The following is a 16484-nucleotide window of genomic DNA, read 5'->3' on the forward strand; positions in this document are numbered from 1 at the left end:
AACGTGTCTCAGTGAGACATGGGTTTTTACTATTGAGTGTTGTTCTTAGATCTACCAGGCAGCTGTTATCTTGTGTTAGGGAGCTGCTATCTGGTTACCTTCCCATTGTTCTTTTGTTTGGCTGCTGGGGGGGGAAAGGGAGGGGGTGATATCAGTCCAACTTGCAGTACAGCAGTAAAGAGAGACTGAAGTTTATCAGAGCACAAGTCACATGACTTGGGGCAGCTGGGAATTGACAAAATGTCTAGCCCCATGTCAGATTTCAAAATTGAATATAAAAAAACCTGCTTGCTCTTTTGAGAAATGGATTTCAGTGCAGAATTCTGCTGGAGCAGCACTATTAACTGATTCATTTTGAATTTTTTTTTTCCCATGACAGTATCCCTTTAAGTTTGCTTTCTTTACTGTGACACTACATATACCCTCCTGGATTTACCAGCATGTTCAAAAGGTGATAAAGATGTATAAATGGCAATAGCCTGTTGCTACTGTAGTCCAACAGGCACTCGGTATAAACAACTCCCTCTCTTTGTTGTTGACAGTTTGCATTTTACTACAACCATCTGGAGAACTTCACAGTACTTGAGCACTTGTGTATGTGGTAATGATAGAGAAGAAAGGAATAAACAGCTTCAGGCAGCACACTGCTAATAAATGAACACTTGCAGTTTATTAAGTACTGCCTGAAGCTGTTTATTCCTTTCTTCTCTATGATATATGTACTTCGGGAGTGTGACACAGACTCCAGGGAATCTACAGCAGTACCATTTAATGACCAGGACACACTGGAGCCAGCAATCCTCCTTCTTATGTGGTAATGATATATTAGCCTGACCATATTGTGAGCTACAGCCTGTACAAGAACCCTTCAGCCTAATTAATTGCAGCACCCGTCAGATCATTATTTTTCTTGTGTTAAAAAAAAAAATCAAACATCATCTCCACACGCGTTCATACCTTATACGAAATCAACTTACCAAATCTCTATGTAAAACCCAGTTTGCATGAAGGTAGTGAATACCATCTAAAATCTGATAAAGCAGTGACTTCACCATTCCCCGAGGTAACTGCACAGGTTTCTTGTTTGCTTTGGAGGCCCTGTGAAATTTGATGATGTGCTGAAAGAAGGAGAAACACATTGAGCTGTGAGAACAAACATTTGGAAGTTATTTTCATTAACATCAAGTCTTTCATTTAATCTTCACGGTTTACTACGGCAAAGCCACACACATACTTCAAAGCCAAGCACTGATGCCATACGTCCTCGCTTTCAACACCAGTGCAATAAATAGGGTTTGTGCTAAACATACTTTTTGCCTTTTTGTTTTAATCAGGAAAAATCTATGGTTTGTTTCATGCAGCCAAAACGGGAAACTGAACGACTCCATGTTTGGCCCTTGTAGATGATAAAATTAAAGGTTACCCAGAAAACTCTGAATTACAGAAAGGCCATCTCCCATAGACTTAATTTTATCCAAATAATGCAAATTTTTAAAAATGATTTCTTATTTCTTCCCTGTAATAATAAAACAGTAACTTGTACTTGATCCAAACTAAGATATATTTAATCCTTATTGGAAACAAACCAGCCTAGTGGGTTTATTAAATGTTTGTACTATTTTCTAGTAAACTTAAGGTATGAAGATCCAAATTACGGAAAGATCTGTTATCCAGAAAACCCCAGGTCACGAGCATTCTGGATAATACCTGTACCAGGATACAACCTTCTTCCTGTACTCTTATGTGACTGTTTAGTTAGCAGGAGTTTATTATACAGGGATTTCTCAGTGCACTGGGAATCTACTGATCTCCCTCGCGAAAACCAAACATGGAGTAGCTGCAAGCTCCTGATTTGTCCAGTTTATCTTACGTAATAACAAAACCACAGTTTTTTGTGTGATGAAAGCAATAGACAAAATGTATGCTCAGCACAAGCCCTATCCAATGCAATCATGTTGAACAGGAAGGTATGCTGCCCCATTAAATATAATTAACGATGCTGTGTTTGTATGCCATAGACATAATTACACCTTGCTCTTATTTTTAGGTCTGGTGTCAAGCTATCATGCCTATCAAATCCAAAGCAATGCAATGTGTCATTTCTTAATGATAGTTTACTGCTACTTAAGTTGACTGAATTTTCATCAGATTCATTTTTTATGCACCTAAAAAAAAAAAGAAGTTTCTGTTCTTTCCCAACTAATGGTTAGTAAAAGGTTTACAGAGGAATAAATAACCTACTTTCTTAAAGGAGAACTAAGTATATTATGTTTTGTGCTTCTATACCAGCCCAAGGCAACCACAGCACTTTAGCAGTAAAGATCTGTGTCTCCAAAGATGCCCCAGTAGCTCTCCATCTTCATTTTTGCTGATTCACTGCACATACTCTGTGCTGCTGTCACTTACTGACCTTAGAGACTGACTCACAATATACAGTACACATAGAATAGAAATGTCACAATATAAGGCTGATTGCGACCCCTAAGCTTAGCCTCTCAACAGCTTCTCAGAGCTCACTGAGCATGTGAGTGTCACAGACACTTTCCAAGATGGTGAGCCCCTGTGACAAGTTTGAAGTCCTGGATCATTGCTGCTATTGACAAGCTGAAACTTTAGGCTGGTGCAATGAGTGCAGTGTATAAAATATGGCATTTTTAGCCATATTCATTTTTAGGGTTTAGTTCTTCTTTAAAAAATAAAAAGCGAGGAGGATGCTTCCTTAGGGACAGAATGAAACCCCCGGTTCAGCAATCCAACTCCTAATACTTGCAGGAGGCATGAATGCCTGTATAATACACAAAAGCCATAAATATCTTGTAAATTATATCCTTATAAACGGTGAGTTCTGATGTCATCAGTTATAAACGGTGAGTTCTGATGTCATTTCTGTCACATGACTTACTGAAACTTGTGTATTATAATAAATAAAGTACCCCCAGTTGCAAAATATGAGGATATTAGAAGTTACCTCGGAGTTCCATGACCTGTTACATGGTCATGAAACTCCTCGGTAACTTATAATATACTTATATTTTACAAGAGGGGGTACTTTATTCACTATATATAGCATAGGCAGTAATTGGAACGTATTCTAGTGGTAGTCACGCTGATGAAAGGCAAGATGTTGGAAAACTGCCGCCTTAGAAAAGGGATTTTGAAAGTGCACTTCTAAGAATCCCAGCCAGAGGCGGAAGCTCAGTACTGGTATGCAATATAGTAACAGAGGCTTAAGTATACTCAAGTGAAAGGAGAAGCTGGTCCATTGAGTTCCGTCTGTGGGCTTTTCTACCATCTTTATCTGCCTTAGCTCATTGCAGAATTAAAAAAAAAAAAACACAGAGCCAAAAATCTCCTTCCACCCTCTAAGTAAAAGCCATACAAGATTCTGAACAAGAATAAAGGTAGGCCAGAGATTCCATTTTCAATAGCCAAAGAAAGCTTTTGCAAGGGGAACAATGCCACACACCTGCAACAACATTGTTGGAGCTCAGAAGCACACAAAAGCAATTAAACTAAAAAGCTGGCACTTTATTCGTACAACTCCCTTTCTACACAAGGTAAAACCCAGAAGGATTCTGATGAGAAATCTCATTACTCTGCTAAGTGAAAAATAAACAGAACAAAGAACTGCTCCCATATGCTAAAGGAGGCACCGCTGAGAACGGCTTGTGTTTTCAGGTTCCATAGGGAAATATTTATACTGAGCGACATTCTTTTCAGTGCAAGGTTACACATAAAGAAACATAAAAATTCACATGGAACGAGACAAACGAGTCCCTACCCAGGTGCTGCTGCTTCTTGGAATGTTATCTTTATAAAATAAATACATTAAAATCAAAAGTATTAGGGCAATGGCTGACAGGGGGATTTGTCGCCCACGGTTAAAAGGCAAGACAAATCGACAAATCTCTCAAAAATGCTTCTCCATGGGAAATAACTGAAATCGCCGGTGGTAAAACGAACACGTTGTTTCGTTCTTCCAAAATCACCCAGGTGACTTCAAGATACAGTCATAAGAAAAAGTTTGGGAACCCCTCTCTGCTTGCATAATAATTTACTCCATCTGAGTACTGGGGATTTTTAGTGAAGCAGTATTCAGTTGTATGAAATTAAATCAAATGTGAAAAACTGGCTGTGCAAAAATTTGGGTAATTTTTAATGCAAGTAACTGCTCAATACCGATTACTGGCAACACCAAATTGGTTGGATTAGCTCGTTAAGCCTTGAACTTGATAGGCAGGTGTGTCCAATCCTGATATAGGTATTTAAGGTGGCCAATTGCAAGTTGTGCTTCTGTTTGACTCTCCTCTGAAGAGTGACAGTGTGGGATCCTCAAAGCAACTCTCAAAAGATCTAAAAACAAAGATGGTTCAGGATCATGGTTTAGGGGAAGGCTACAAAAAGCTATCTCAGAGGTTTAAACTGTCAGTTTCAACCGTAAGGAATGTAATGAGGAAATGGAAGGCCACAGGCACAGTTGCTGTGAAACACAGGTCTGGCAGGTCAAGAAAAATACAGGAGCGGCATATGCAGAGGATTGTGAGAATGGTTACAGACAACCCAAAGATCACCTCCAAAGACCTGCAAGAACATCTTGCTGCAGATGGTGTATCTGTACATCGTTCTATAATTCAGTGCAATTTGCACAAAGAACATCTGTATGGCAGGGTGATGAGAAAGAAGCACTTTCTGCACTCACGCCACAAACAGTCGCTTGTTGTATGCAAAAGCTCATATAGACAAGCCACTGTCATTTTGGAACAAAGTGCTTTGGACTGATGAGACAGAAATTTAGTTATTTGGTCATAACAAAAAGTGCTTTACATGGAGGAAGAAGAACACCGCATTCCAAGAAAAACACCTGCTACCTACTGTCAAATTTGGTGGAGGTTCCATCATGCTGTGGGGCTGTGTGGTTGGTTCAGGGACTGGGGCCCTTGTTAAAGTCCAGGGTCAGGTGAATTTAACCCAATATCAACAAATTCTTCAGGATAATGTTCAAGCATCAGTCACAAAGTTGAAGTTACGCAGGGGTTGGATATTCCACAAGACAATGACCCTAAACATGCATCCCTTATACAGAGGGAGAAGTACAATATTCTGGAATGGCCGTCACAGTCCCCTGACTTGAATATCATGGAAAATCTATGGGATGATTTGAAGCAGGGTGTCCATGCTCGGCAGCCATCAAATGTAACTTAACTGGAGAGATTTTGTATGGAAGAATGGTCAAAAATACCGCCATCCTGAATCCAGACACGCTTTAAAGGCTATAGGAGGCGTCTAGAGGCTGTTACATTTAACAAAGGAGGCTCAACTAAGTATTGATGTTTATATTGATAATTTAAAAATAAATAAATAAAAAAAACGGAAAAAAACCCAAAAAAACACCAAGGCAGTTTTAACTTTCAATTCGCAAAGTCTTTATTAAGAAATGACTTAATGATTCCCATCGTGCGGCGCTCAATTTCTCCTCCCTGGCAATCTCCTATAGAAGGCAGGGAGGAGAAATCGAGAGCCACACAATGGATCGTTGCCCTGTCGCCGTTTCTGAAGAGGTGCGCAAGCAGAGAATCAGTAAGTAATTTCTTAATAAAGACTTTTCGATTTGAAAGTTAAAACTGTCTTGGTGTTTTTTTTTTCTTTAAGTAGAAACTAATTAAAAAAAAAAAAAAAAAAAAATTATGTTACTGGTCTTTTAAGCCTGACAACAGCAAGTGCAGTTTCCAGGAGCAAAGTGTATCATGGGCAACAAACTTTGTGCTAATTTTTTGTACTTTGGGCGAATTTGACCCGTTTAGTTTCGCCAAACATTTGCCGCCGGCGAAATGTCCCAGACGGCTACTAAAGTCTATGGGCGGCAAAAAAAATCGGTGCGCGGTGAAATTTTTTGGACGCGTGTCTTTATTTTAGCTGCACAACGCCAGAGGGCTATAGGCGTCATTCCCGTGCAGAATCAAGGACTAAAAATTTGCCTTTTCCTACTTGTAACTGATAAACGAACCCTCATATCTAACCTATGAACTAAAGGGAATACCACTGGGGGTGTGGTGCAAACTTTTTAGCCAGTTTGGTGCTTCTTTTCTTAAAAAAATTAACCCGTTTTGGATACTACATCTTGTACACTGGCTTCTAATATGCTAATAGAAGGCTGCTAGAGTAGCAGAGAAATTGGCAATGGAGTTCTTTAAAGGGGCTGTTCACCTTCCAAACAATTTTTTTAAGTTCAGTTGTTTTCAGATTGTTCACCATAAACAAAGACTTTTTGCTAAGTTTACCTTTAAAATGTATCATTTTCAAACATAAAAGGTATGAAATCATATTGCACAAGCAACGTCCTTACTCCTTACCCATAAGTCATGCTCTGCGAAATCAAACAAAAGCCAGACTTTCCGGTCAGCGTGTGAAAGGAACACTTTCTGTAGAGAAATTACATTTGGATGTTTCAGCTCCCGCAGAAGCTAAAAGAATAAAAAGAGAAAGAGAATAAATGACACTTATTAAAAAAAAAAAATTGGCTTAGCAAACAGAAATCACAGTGAGCTGTAAGGGGGAGTTCAATATAAAGCAGTTTAATAAAAAAAAGGTTTAAAATCCTATTTAAACCACTGATCCAAAGCGTGGAAAAGCTTGGGCCGACCTCTCACCCTCATTTGCGGCGGTGGGTGGGCCTGGGTTGGGCTCTTCTTCCTGCTCTCCCCGCCTGCCACCTTACACTGCCGGCTTCGGACTTCCTTTTTTATAGATGCGCACTTGCTCGCCCCGCCCCTTTTGTGCCATCATCGGTGGGCGGGTCTATAAACTGGCTTTTGCACAAATCATGCATGTAGAGAGACATGATGTCTGGTGATTTTAAGAGAGTGAGCTCTAATACATCTTCTATAAGATACAGTATTATAGATCTAACTGGCAATGAATATCTGATACTCCTGCATGAAGAGAGAATGAGGATAGTGAAGATAAACTTGATTATTTCAGAAACGCTACAGAATATTTAATGGATTGTATTTAAAAAAAACCTTCTTATTTCAGTATGCTGAAGTTTATATTAAATTTTCATTTTCGCGATAGTTCCCCTTTAATATTGGAATGTTTCTAATAAACAGGTGTTGTCGGATGATTGACGTAACAGACTTACAAGCATGGCAGTGACATTTGCTTTACTGATTTAACAACATTGGTGTTGACCTATAAACTAGAAATAGCCTTGTTTTGTGCGCCTGAAAGCTGCTTCAGTCACGGAACAAATTAGCTGGAAACCAGTTATCCAGAACACTCTGAAAACCAGAAACGCCATTCAAATTTTTAAATGATTTGCTTTTGCTTGGCTAATAAGAAAATGCCTTGTAACTGAAAAAAATCCCAATAATTAATCTAACATAAATCCACACTGATGGCACTAATTTAATGTGGCCATATATGGCTTGACATTGGCTTGGTATGGGATAAAACATCGGGGTTCAGTTAGAAACAGGGATGCACCGAATCCACTATTTTGGATTTGGCTGAACCCCCGAATCCTTCACGAAAGATTCAGCCAAATACCGAAATGAATTCTAATTTGCATATGCAAATAAGGGGTGTGAATGGGAAAACATTTTTTACTTCCTTGTTTTGTGACAAAGTCATGTGGTTTCTCTCCCCACCGCTAATTTACATATGCAAATTAGGATTCGGTTCGGCCGGCAGAAGGATTCGGAATCCTGAACTGAATCCTGGATTCAGTGCATCCCTAGTTAGTAATAGGGATGAACCGAATCCACGGTTTTGGATTTGGCCGAAACCCCCGAATCCTTTGCGATAGATTCTGCTGAACCCGGACCCTTATTTACATATGCATATTAGGGGTGGGAAGAGGAAATCATTTTTTACTTCATTGTTTTCTGACAAAAAGTCCCACAATTTCCCTCCCCAGCCCTAATTTGCGTATGCAAATTAGGATTCGGATTGGCCGGGCATAAGGATTCGGCCGAATTCGAATCCTGCTGAAAAAGGCCGAATCCCAAAACGAATCCTGGATTCGATGCATCCCTAGTTAGTAATCAATAGTAAAGCTTGGAAAATCCCACTGGACGAGGCCTGCTTTGAGCCTATGATACTGTCCTTATACAATGGGGGGAATTCACAAAAGTGGTGATTTTGAGACAAAATAAAAGTGGAGATAAAAATGTCGGATTTCCCACAAAATTCACAAACCTCTATCTCCACTTTTGTGACTGTCTTTTAAACAGACACTTTTCAGATTTTGTCTTTCGCATATTTTTTCTGCATTTGTCTTGAGCTCTTATTACACCTGTCAGTCAGCCATCAAACTGCAATTTCCGAGGGAGGGGTTTCATTTTACCTAGGAAAATTATACATCATTTTTTTCAGGATAACCTGGGCTTTCTAAATCATGAAAGGGTTGTGGGAACACTCAAAGGGTTGTGGGAACACTCATAAGGCTAAGTAAAAATGTATTAAAGTATAATGGAAGTGCTACTGACTTTGCCAATTAATCAGTGCACATTCTCTGGGCCCCTGTCTAAGTAATTCAGTAAATATACAAGTGCTCACAAAGACAGGGGTTTCTTAGTTACAATGTTATGATCATAAAGTTGATAAGCCACCATACCACGTCAAGGTAAACCCCACAAGGTGGTCCCTAACTTGTTTACCTTTGGTCATAGTATAAATGATCTTGTGCCTCAAAGTAAATGTCTCCTTGGTTTCAGTCTGAAGGCTAAATCCTTCCCAGCTACTAGCTTGCCACTAACCACTCCGATCAAATAAAGTAGTTAAAGAACAGATCAATGTTCTGCCCCTGACAGCAATCGTACAATATCTATGTCCGACAAAGCTGGCGACAGTCTCCCACTGAAAATCGTACGATCGGCAATACATGCAGAGATGTTATCGGCAGCCGACAGAACTTTCTAACCTGTCCGATCGACCGAATGACCAATCTCCGCTGGACAAAAAATGTCGGGACTCTCCACACATGGTCCAAAAAACGGATCTTTGCGTCTATGGCCAGCTTTAGACAGAAGCTTGTGCCGACTATCGTCTATGCTGACGATACTCAGATCTATCTCTCATCTTCTGATCTCTACCCAGAACTCCTAACTCGCGTCTCCTCCTGCCTGTCCGCTATCTCTACCTGGATGTCGCAACGCTACCTTAAATTAAACCTCTCTAAAACTGAAATGGTTCTCTTTCCTCCAACTAACACCAGTAGCATCCCCGAAGTATCCATCATAGTTAACAATTCCACTATCACCCCCTCTCCCCAGGCCCGGTGCCTTGGGGTTATCCTAGATTCTGCCCTGTCATTCACTCCTCATATCCAGTCACTTATTAAATCATGTCACTTTCACCTAAGGAACATATCCAAAATACGATCATTTATCACCCAAGACGCTGCCAAAATTCTTATACACTCTCTCATCATATCGCGTCTAGACTACTGTAACTCTTAATTGGCCTCCCCCGCCAGAGACTGTCACCTCTCCAGTCCATAATGAACACTTCTGCGAGGCTCATACACCTCAGCAACCGCTCCTCCTCTGCCTCGCCATTCTGTCAATCCCTGCACTGGCTTCCGTTACCTTTTAGAATCAAATTCAAATTAATGACACTGACTTTCAAAGCACTTCATAACTCTGCCCCACCCTACATCTCTGAACTCATCTCTATATACTCACCCAATCGCTTACTACGCTCCTCTACTGACCTGCTACTCAACTCTTCTCTCATTAGCTCCTCACATGCTCGCATTCAAGACTTTGCAAGGGCTGCACCCCTCCTCTGGAACTCTCTCCCACGGTCTGTCCGACTTTCTCCCAACCTTTCTGCTTTCAAGAAATCTCTGAAAACGCACTTCTTTCGAGAAGCCTACCCTCACTCTGCTTAACTACCAAACGCAACACCACATACAATACCACATTTCTTTCCCACTTAATTTGATCTTGCCCACTCCCACACCTTGTGTATTCCTCCCTTCCCTTTAGACTGTATGCCTATGCATAGGGACTCCCTCACCTTTTTGTACCTGTATTGATTGTGATCTTTGTTACTCCATATGTTCTATGTATAGAATTCATGTGATGTAGTTGTATAATCACATTTACTTTACAGTGCTACGCAATATGTTGGCGCTATATAAATACATGTAAATAATAAATAATAATAATGACTATAAAATGCTAATCCCTATTAATATGATAATAATTCCTCAATGGGGCACCTACCGGAGGTGTGAAATGAAGATTGGGTGAAGCAAATTAGAGCAAATTATTTTAGAATTGATCTGACACACAGAGTTAGAGTTATGATGAGCTTTATTCCATTTTTAAAATGTTGAGAGAAAAATGACGTTTAAAATATTGTTTTTTATGTCGTTTAAAAGACAAATTCATAAAAGTGTCTGTAAATGGTCTTTCTTTCAATACAGAATTAAAAGTGGCAGTTGAGTCAAAATTTAGGCGGATTTCTGTCTGTGAATATGGAGAAAGTATGGGCCGTCTCCACACCACACAATACAAGTTAAAGGAAAACTAAAGAAATAGGCTAGAAAATGCTGTACATTATGTTTTGGGTTTCCATACCAGCCCAAGGCAACCACAGCCCTTTAGCAGTAAAGAGCTGTGTCTCCAAAGATGCCTCAGTAGCTCCCCATCTTCTTTTCTGCTGATTCACTGCACATGCTCTGTGCTGCTGTCACTTACTGAGCTTAGGGACCCACTCACAATATACAGTACACATACAATAGAAATGTCACAATATATACCTCATTTTCTGCTGGATAATTTGTGACAACCCCTAAACTTCGCTTCTCAACAGCTGCTCAGAGCCCACTGAGCATGTGAGTGTCACAGACACTTTCCAAGATGGTGACCCCCTGTGACAAGTTTGAAGTCCTGGATCATTGCTGCTATTGACAAGCTGAAACTTTAGGCTGGTGCAATAAGGACATTATATAAAATATGGCATTTTTAGCCACATTCATTTTTATTAGGGATGCACCGAATCCAGGATTCAGTTTGAGATTCGGCCTTCTTCTGCCTGACCGAACCAAATCCGAATCCTAATTTACATATGCAAATTAGGGGCATGGAGGGAAATCACGTGACTTTTTGGCACAAAACGAGGAAGTAAAAAATGTTTTCCCCCTTCCCACACCTAACTTGCATATGCAAATATGGATTCTGTTCCGTATTCGGCCGAATCTTTCACAAAGGATTCGGGGTTTTTCAGCCAAATTCAAAATAGTGGGTGCGTTGCATACCTTATTTTAAGGGTTTATTTCTTCTTTAAGGGATTACAGTAGTACAACTTTAGGGGACCTAGGCAACTGTAGATTAAGTGGGCTCCTGGCCAACCATTCGCTCATAAAATGTATAACTTGGGATAGCCATAATACAAGGACATGTGCTGACTGCTAGGCTGGAAGTCCAGAGAGAGGGTTTTTTGATAGCGGTGGTGTTGCTATTGGTGCTCAATGGAACCCACCTATACCACCAACCCCTCCGATGTTGCTCCCAATCGCATCAACGCAGGTGCTTATTTTTTAAAATTCTGACTTGAAGCCAAGTTTAGGAGGCATAAAAACCATGTGTACTGTAAAAAGGCAATTCTACAGTGTGAAGTTATTCTTTAACAGACAATCCATTGCATGGTTATAAAGTATCACAAGAGAAATGTACACTAGATTATTATACTACTCCTTCAAATGCTCCCCAGTGCCACAGGCCAATGTGTTCAATAACATGAACATTAAAAAAAAAAACAAATCTGATAAAATCTACTTACTGCAATTTCTCTGCATGCAGACATGGAAATTCCAGTGCCTTCTATCTGTTTTAAAGCATAATCTCGGTCATCTTTCCTATGAAGAAAAAAATAAAAAATAAACGGCATTAAACATTCGGCAAGGCATTAATGAGATAAATACTTTAGTCTAAAATTCATTTCAGTCCCTACAATAAATATTCATTTTCAACTTTAAAAAATGCCAAAGAATAGTAATAATGACTATAACCACGTAGCATGACAGAGAATCCATTAAGAAGCCGTAAGAGATGTGCCCCATGGTGCTCACTGGTATAACCCCGGGCTGGTGCAGTTTTCTGCTGATTGGAGCACCAGCCTGGGGTTTCAAGTAAGTAAAAACATTCACTTGGGGTGCCTAACATTTGGCTAACGGACTTTTCTTTTCCTTTAAATTACTAAAATACCTTACCCTTTAAACAAAACAGGGATTGTTTGTCCATATATTACAATATATTTAAGATGACCAATTATGTCAAAGTCATCCTGGGTATGGTCAGTTCTACACTCAATTTTCATCTGATTCATTAAGAATTCTATTGCTTCATTATACATTTTATACAGGGACTAAGTTTTACCTGCAACTCACTTGCTGCTTTTAAAGGTTGCCCTTTTATTGGCCACCACTGGGATCACGTGACTATAGCTGGGAAGGGTGGGAGCTACATGACTGTTGACTGTGCCTTCTGAACCTGTCAGTCAGAATTTCTAATGCTAACGGATTACTGCTGTACAAATATGGCAGCCCCCTCATAGAGAACAGCGTAGTAAGAAAGGTAATGTAAAAGCATCAGGCAAATACTTTAATGGCAAAATTATAATTAGCATTCAAAGACAAATGTTATGATGGATAATAAAAAAGGTTATTTTCTGATGTCAGTACCTCTTTAAAGGAGAAGGAAATCTTTTGCAAAAAAACCCCATACCCCCCCACCCCAGGTAGACCCCCCTCCCTCCGGCTAACTACCCCCTGGGAAATGACCCATACTCCATCTTCCAGCGGAGATCCACGCATCCATCTTCCGCGTCCTCTGTAAGCTGACTGGGAGATCGGTATTTCTGCGCATGCGAGGAGTTACGCGGAAATTGACGATAGTGGTGGGGGTATGGGGTTTTTTTGCAAAAGGGTTTCCTTCTTCTTTAAAGGGCATGTAAAGGCAAAAAAATAAAATCCCATTTTTACTTTCTTTAATGAAAAAGAAAACTATCTCCAATATACTTTAATTAAAAAATGTGTACCGTTTTTATAAGAAACCTGACTGTATGCAGTGAAATTCTCCCTTCACTTACTGCTGTGGATAGGAATTGTCAGACGGTCCCTAACTGCTGAGCAGGGAAACAATCATACTTATGAACAGCAGGGGGAGCCCCCGCCTTACTTCCCAGCCATGCAGAACTCAAGCAGCTTTGTTTATGATGATCCATAAGCAGCCCAGACCACACTGAGCATGTGCGCAGTCTTAGTCTTGCAAAGATGTGTAACAAAGTTACAAGATGGTGACCCCCTGTAGCCAACTTTGAAAGCATAAATTACAAAATACAGCATTTCTAGCCTTATTCTATTTTAGACTTTACATGCCCTTTAAGGCACAAAATATCTCAATGTCCTTAATATATTGATAATGGGTTGAGTGCAGAGGACCTCCTTAATTTATCTATGTGAATTTTGTGGTCACAACCTCATTGCACAATTTTCCTTGGTTTGTTATAGCTCAGAAACCAGTACATTTGGCATAATTGATTAATAGCCTGTCTGATTATTTTCCATGATCCCTAAGCTTCTCAACAGCAGCCCAGAGCACAAGAAGCATGTACAATGCCTATGACACTCACAATATGACCTAATAAGATCAGGATGTGGAGCTGGTGTGGATTGGTTTCAAAACATGGATCATTACTATAGAGCTTCAAGGTCGGTGTACGTAAGTTTAGCATATACAGCTTTAAAACATTTTTAAGCTTTGGTTCTACTTTAAAGGGGTACAGTAGTTCACCTTTAAGGTAACTTTTAGTATGTTATAGAGTGGCCAATTATAAACAACTTTTCAGTTGGTTTTCAATAGTTTTATAGTTATTAACGGACTCTTTGCAGCTCTCAAATGGGCGTCGCTGACCGCTTCTAAAAAGCAAATGCTCTGCAAGGCTACAAATGTATTGCTATTTTTTATTACTCATCTTTCTATTCAGGCCTCCCCTATTCACATTCCAGACTTATATTCAAATCAATGCATGGTTGTTAGGGTAATATGGACCCTAGCTACCATATTGGTTAAAATGTGAATTGAAGAGCTGCTGAATAAAAAGTTAAATACTCAAAAACCTTAAATAACAAAAAATGAAAATGAATGAGTATTAATCTCTACATCATACTAAAACGTTCTCAAAGGTGAACAACCCCCTTTAAGTGATTTTTTTAGGTAGACCATTCAGGATTAGTGTTCTATTAAAAGTGTATTTGCCACATAATGTTTTTATTGCTGCGAATGCAAGCTTTCTGTTCATTTTTGAAGGTTTGAAAGTGCTTTTGTTGACTGCAATGAAAAAATCATTAAACAACACTTATTTTTAGTAGACAGCACTTTCCCAAAATTTTACTTTGTATGTTCTTTACTGAAATCTGTTTATTAAGAGCTGCGGATTGAAAAAAATAAGAGAAATAAAAATAACCCTGAATCAATAACCTGGAAAAATACTGAGAATTGTGCTTATCCGCACTAGTTTGTTTCGCAGAACTGCAATACACAGAATTAGTTGGTGCAGCAAGACTCCAGAGGCCACCATATGGCTTGTTAAATTACATTAAGGGGCAGATTTACCGTATCAAAATACAAGTTTAGATTTTAATATATAAAAGCTCACCTACGTTCTATTTATTCCTATGGGGTTTTTGGAAGTGTAAGTATCAAATGGTGAGTTCTAACGTTCACCCATTGATAACCAAGCTTCTAAAAATCCCATAGGAATTAAAAGAATGTGGGTGAGTTTTTATTTATTAAAATCTAAAAACTCACATTTTGATAAATCTGCCCCTAACAGATACAAATGGAAGAGCCAATGGAAGATAATAAAAATATCTTGTTTATCCCAGATTCTCCAGATGGTATAGGCCTAATGGTGTTGAAGGGACATTTGCGTTTTGTGCAAAATCTAAGGAGGTTATTTATCAAAGTCCGATTTTAACATTTTCTGCTGCAAACTCCGATCAAAACCGCTCGGGTTTTGTACCCCTTATTTATTATTACATTTTCCCAACAAAATTTGCTTTGCAGGAAAAAATCCGATTTTCAAGATTTTTCACCTGAAAACTTTCAGGTATTGTATAAAACTCAGTGCACATCAAAAAATCATTGGAACTTCTCCCATTGACTTATATGCAACCTCGACAGGTCTGAGATGCCGGATTTTCAGATTCAGACTTTTCCATCCTCGGGGTTTAATATAATTCCGAAAAAATTTTCACAAAAAAATAAATAAAATCGGATTTTATACTTAACCCTTTAAGTGCCACAGAACGTAGAATCTACGTTCTGTGGATCAAAGGACCAAAGTGCCACAGATCGTAGATTCTACGTTCTGCAGCACTTCCGGGTTTGCGAGCGGAGGAGCGGCTGTTAGAGCCGCTCGCTCCGCTCCTTCACGATCCCCTGCCCCTAGACAACGAGCAGAGCAGGGGATCGTGTGGCCCCTGGGGCGCGATCGCCCAGGGGCCCCAAAGCAGCAGCAGGGACGCGTTTCCTATGCGTTCTGCTGCTGCCTGCGCTGCACTTCCGCCCAGCTCCGCCCCCACATGGCTGCTGACCGTTGGAGCTGGAGATCTGCTTTGTGGGACCCTTTCTCATGGATCTGATGCATCTACCCCAGGTAAGTGTAACATTTACACACACAAAAACACACAAACACACCAACACACACTTATTACAGTAATATACACTTACATTCACACTTACACACACTCACACATAGATTTTTGGGGATTGGGGGGGTCACACACACTCACAGCACCCATGTACACTTGCACACGCGCACACGTGCAAATAACATGCAATTTACCCGTTGTGCACACGCATATGTACATATATGGCTTTGTGGCTTTTTTTTTTTCTTATCGCATCGTCTCTTTTTGGGCTAAAAAAAATGTTTTATTGCCGTTCCGAATAGCGTATTCGCTAACCGTACTGTGCAATAGTTTTTGTATGTTATTTTGGTGGTTATATTGCAATTTTGGGTATTTTGGTGCATTTTTAGCCATTTTATTGAATTTTTAGCCATTTTATTGCATTTTCAGCTCTGCATTTGTGTTGTTCACTTGTTTCTGTCCGTTTAATCGATTTGGCCCAGCTAAAATATTCAAACGGTAATTCTGGTGGCCGATTACACTAATGTGGAAAAAAAAAGCATTGATTTTTGTGGTTTTATTAGTTTTTGGTAATTTATTTGCATTTCACACTGTTCTGTGTTAGTTTGTTTTGCCTATGTAAATTTTATCTACTATATATCCATTTGTGGGTCTCTGTGCGCCACATAGTTTGGTATATCTATGCATATTGGGCATCAAAGTGTTCAGTAGACCCCTGTCGTTCATATTTAGGATGTTTTATGCTGATAAGTTACGAAATGTGGGGCATATAATGGGGTAAAATTCAAGCTTTGTGACGATTTTCAGAAATTTGATAAAA

The 16484-nt window shown here is 39.6% G+C and overlaps 1 protein-coding gene across 2 annotated transcripts in view; it reads right to left on the reverse strand.

Moving 5' to 3' along the window:
• cdk8.S (cyclin-dependent kinase 8 S homeolog) overlaps positions 1 to 16484 on the reverse strand; it is a 76087-nt gene that overhangs the window by 30633 nt on the left and 28970 nt on the right. For both annotated transcript variants that reach the window (XM_018248353.2, NM_001094116.1), the window contains 3 exon segments: positions 11791 to 11866; positions 6351 to 6461; positions 978 to 1118 (listed from right to left, as the gene is read on the reverse strand). In XM_018248353.2, coding sequence (XP_018103842.1) covers positions 978 to 1118; positions 6351 to 6461; positions 11791 to 11866 — 328 coding nt within the window.

Source organism: Xenopus laevis, chromosome 2S (genome assembly GCF_017654675.1).
Source record: "Xenopus laevis strain J_2021 chromosome 2S, Xenopus_laevis_v10.1, whole genome shotgun sequence".
NCBI classification, from domain to species: domain Eukaryota; kingdom Metazoa; phylum Chordata; class Amphibia; order Anura; family Pipidae; genus Xenopus; species Xenopus laevis.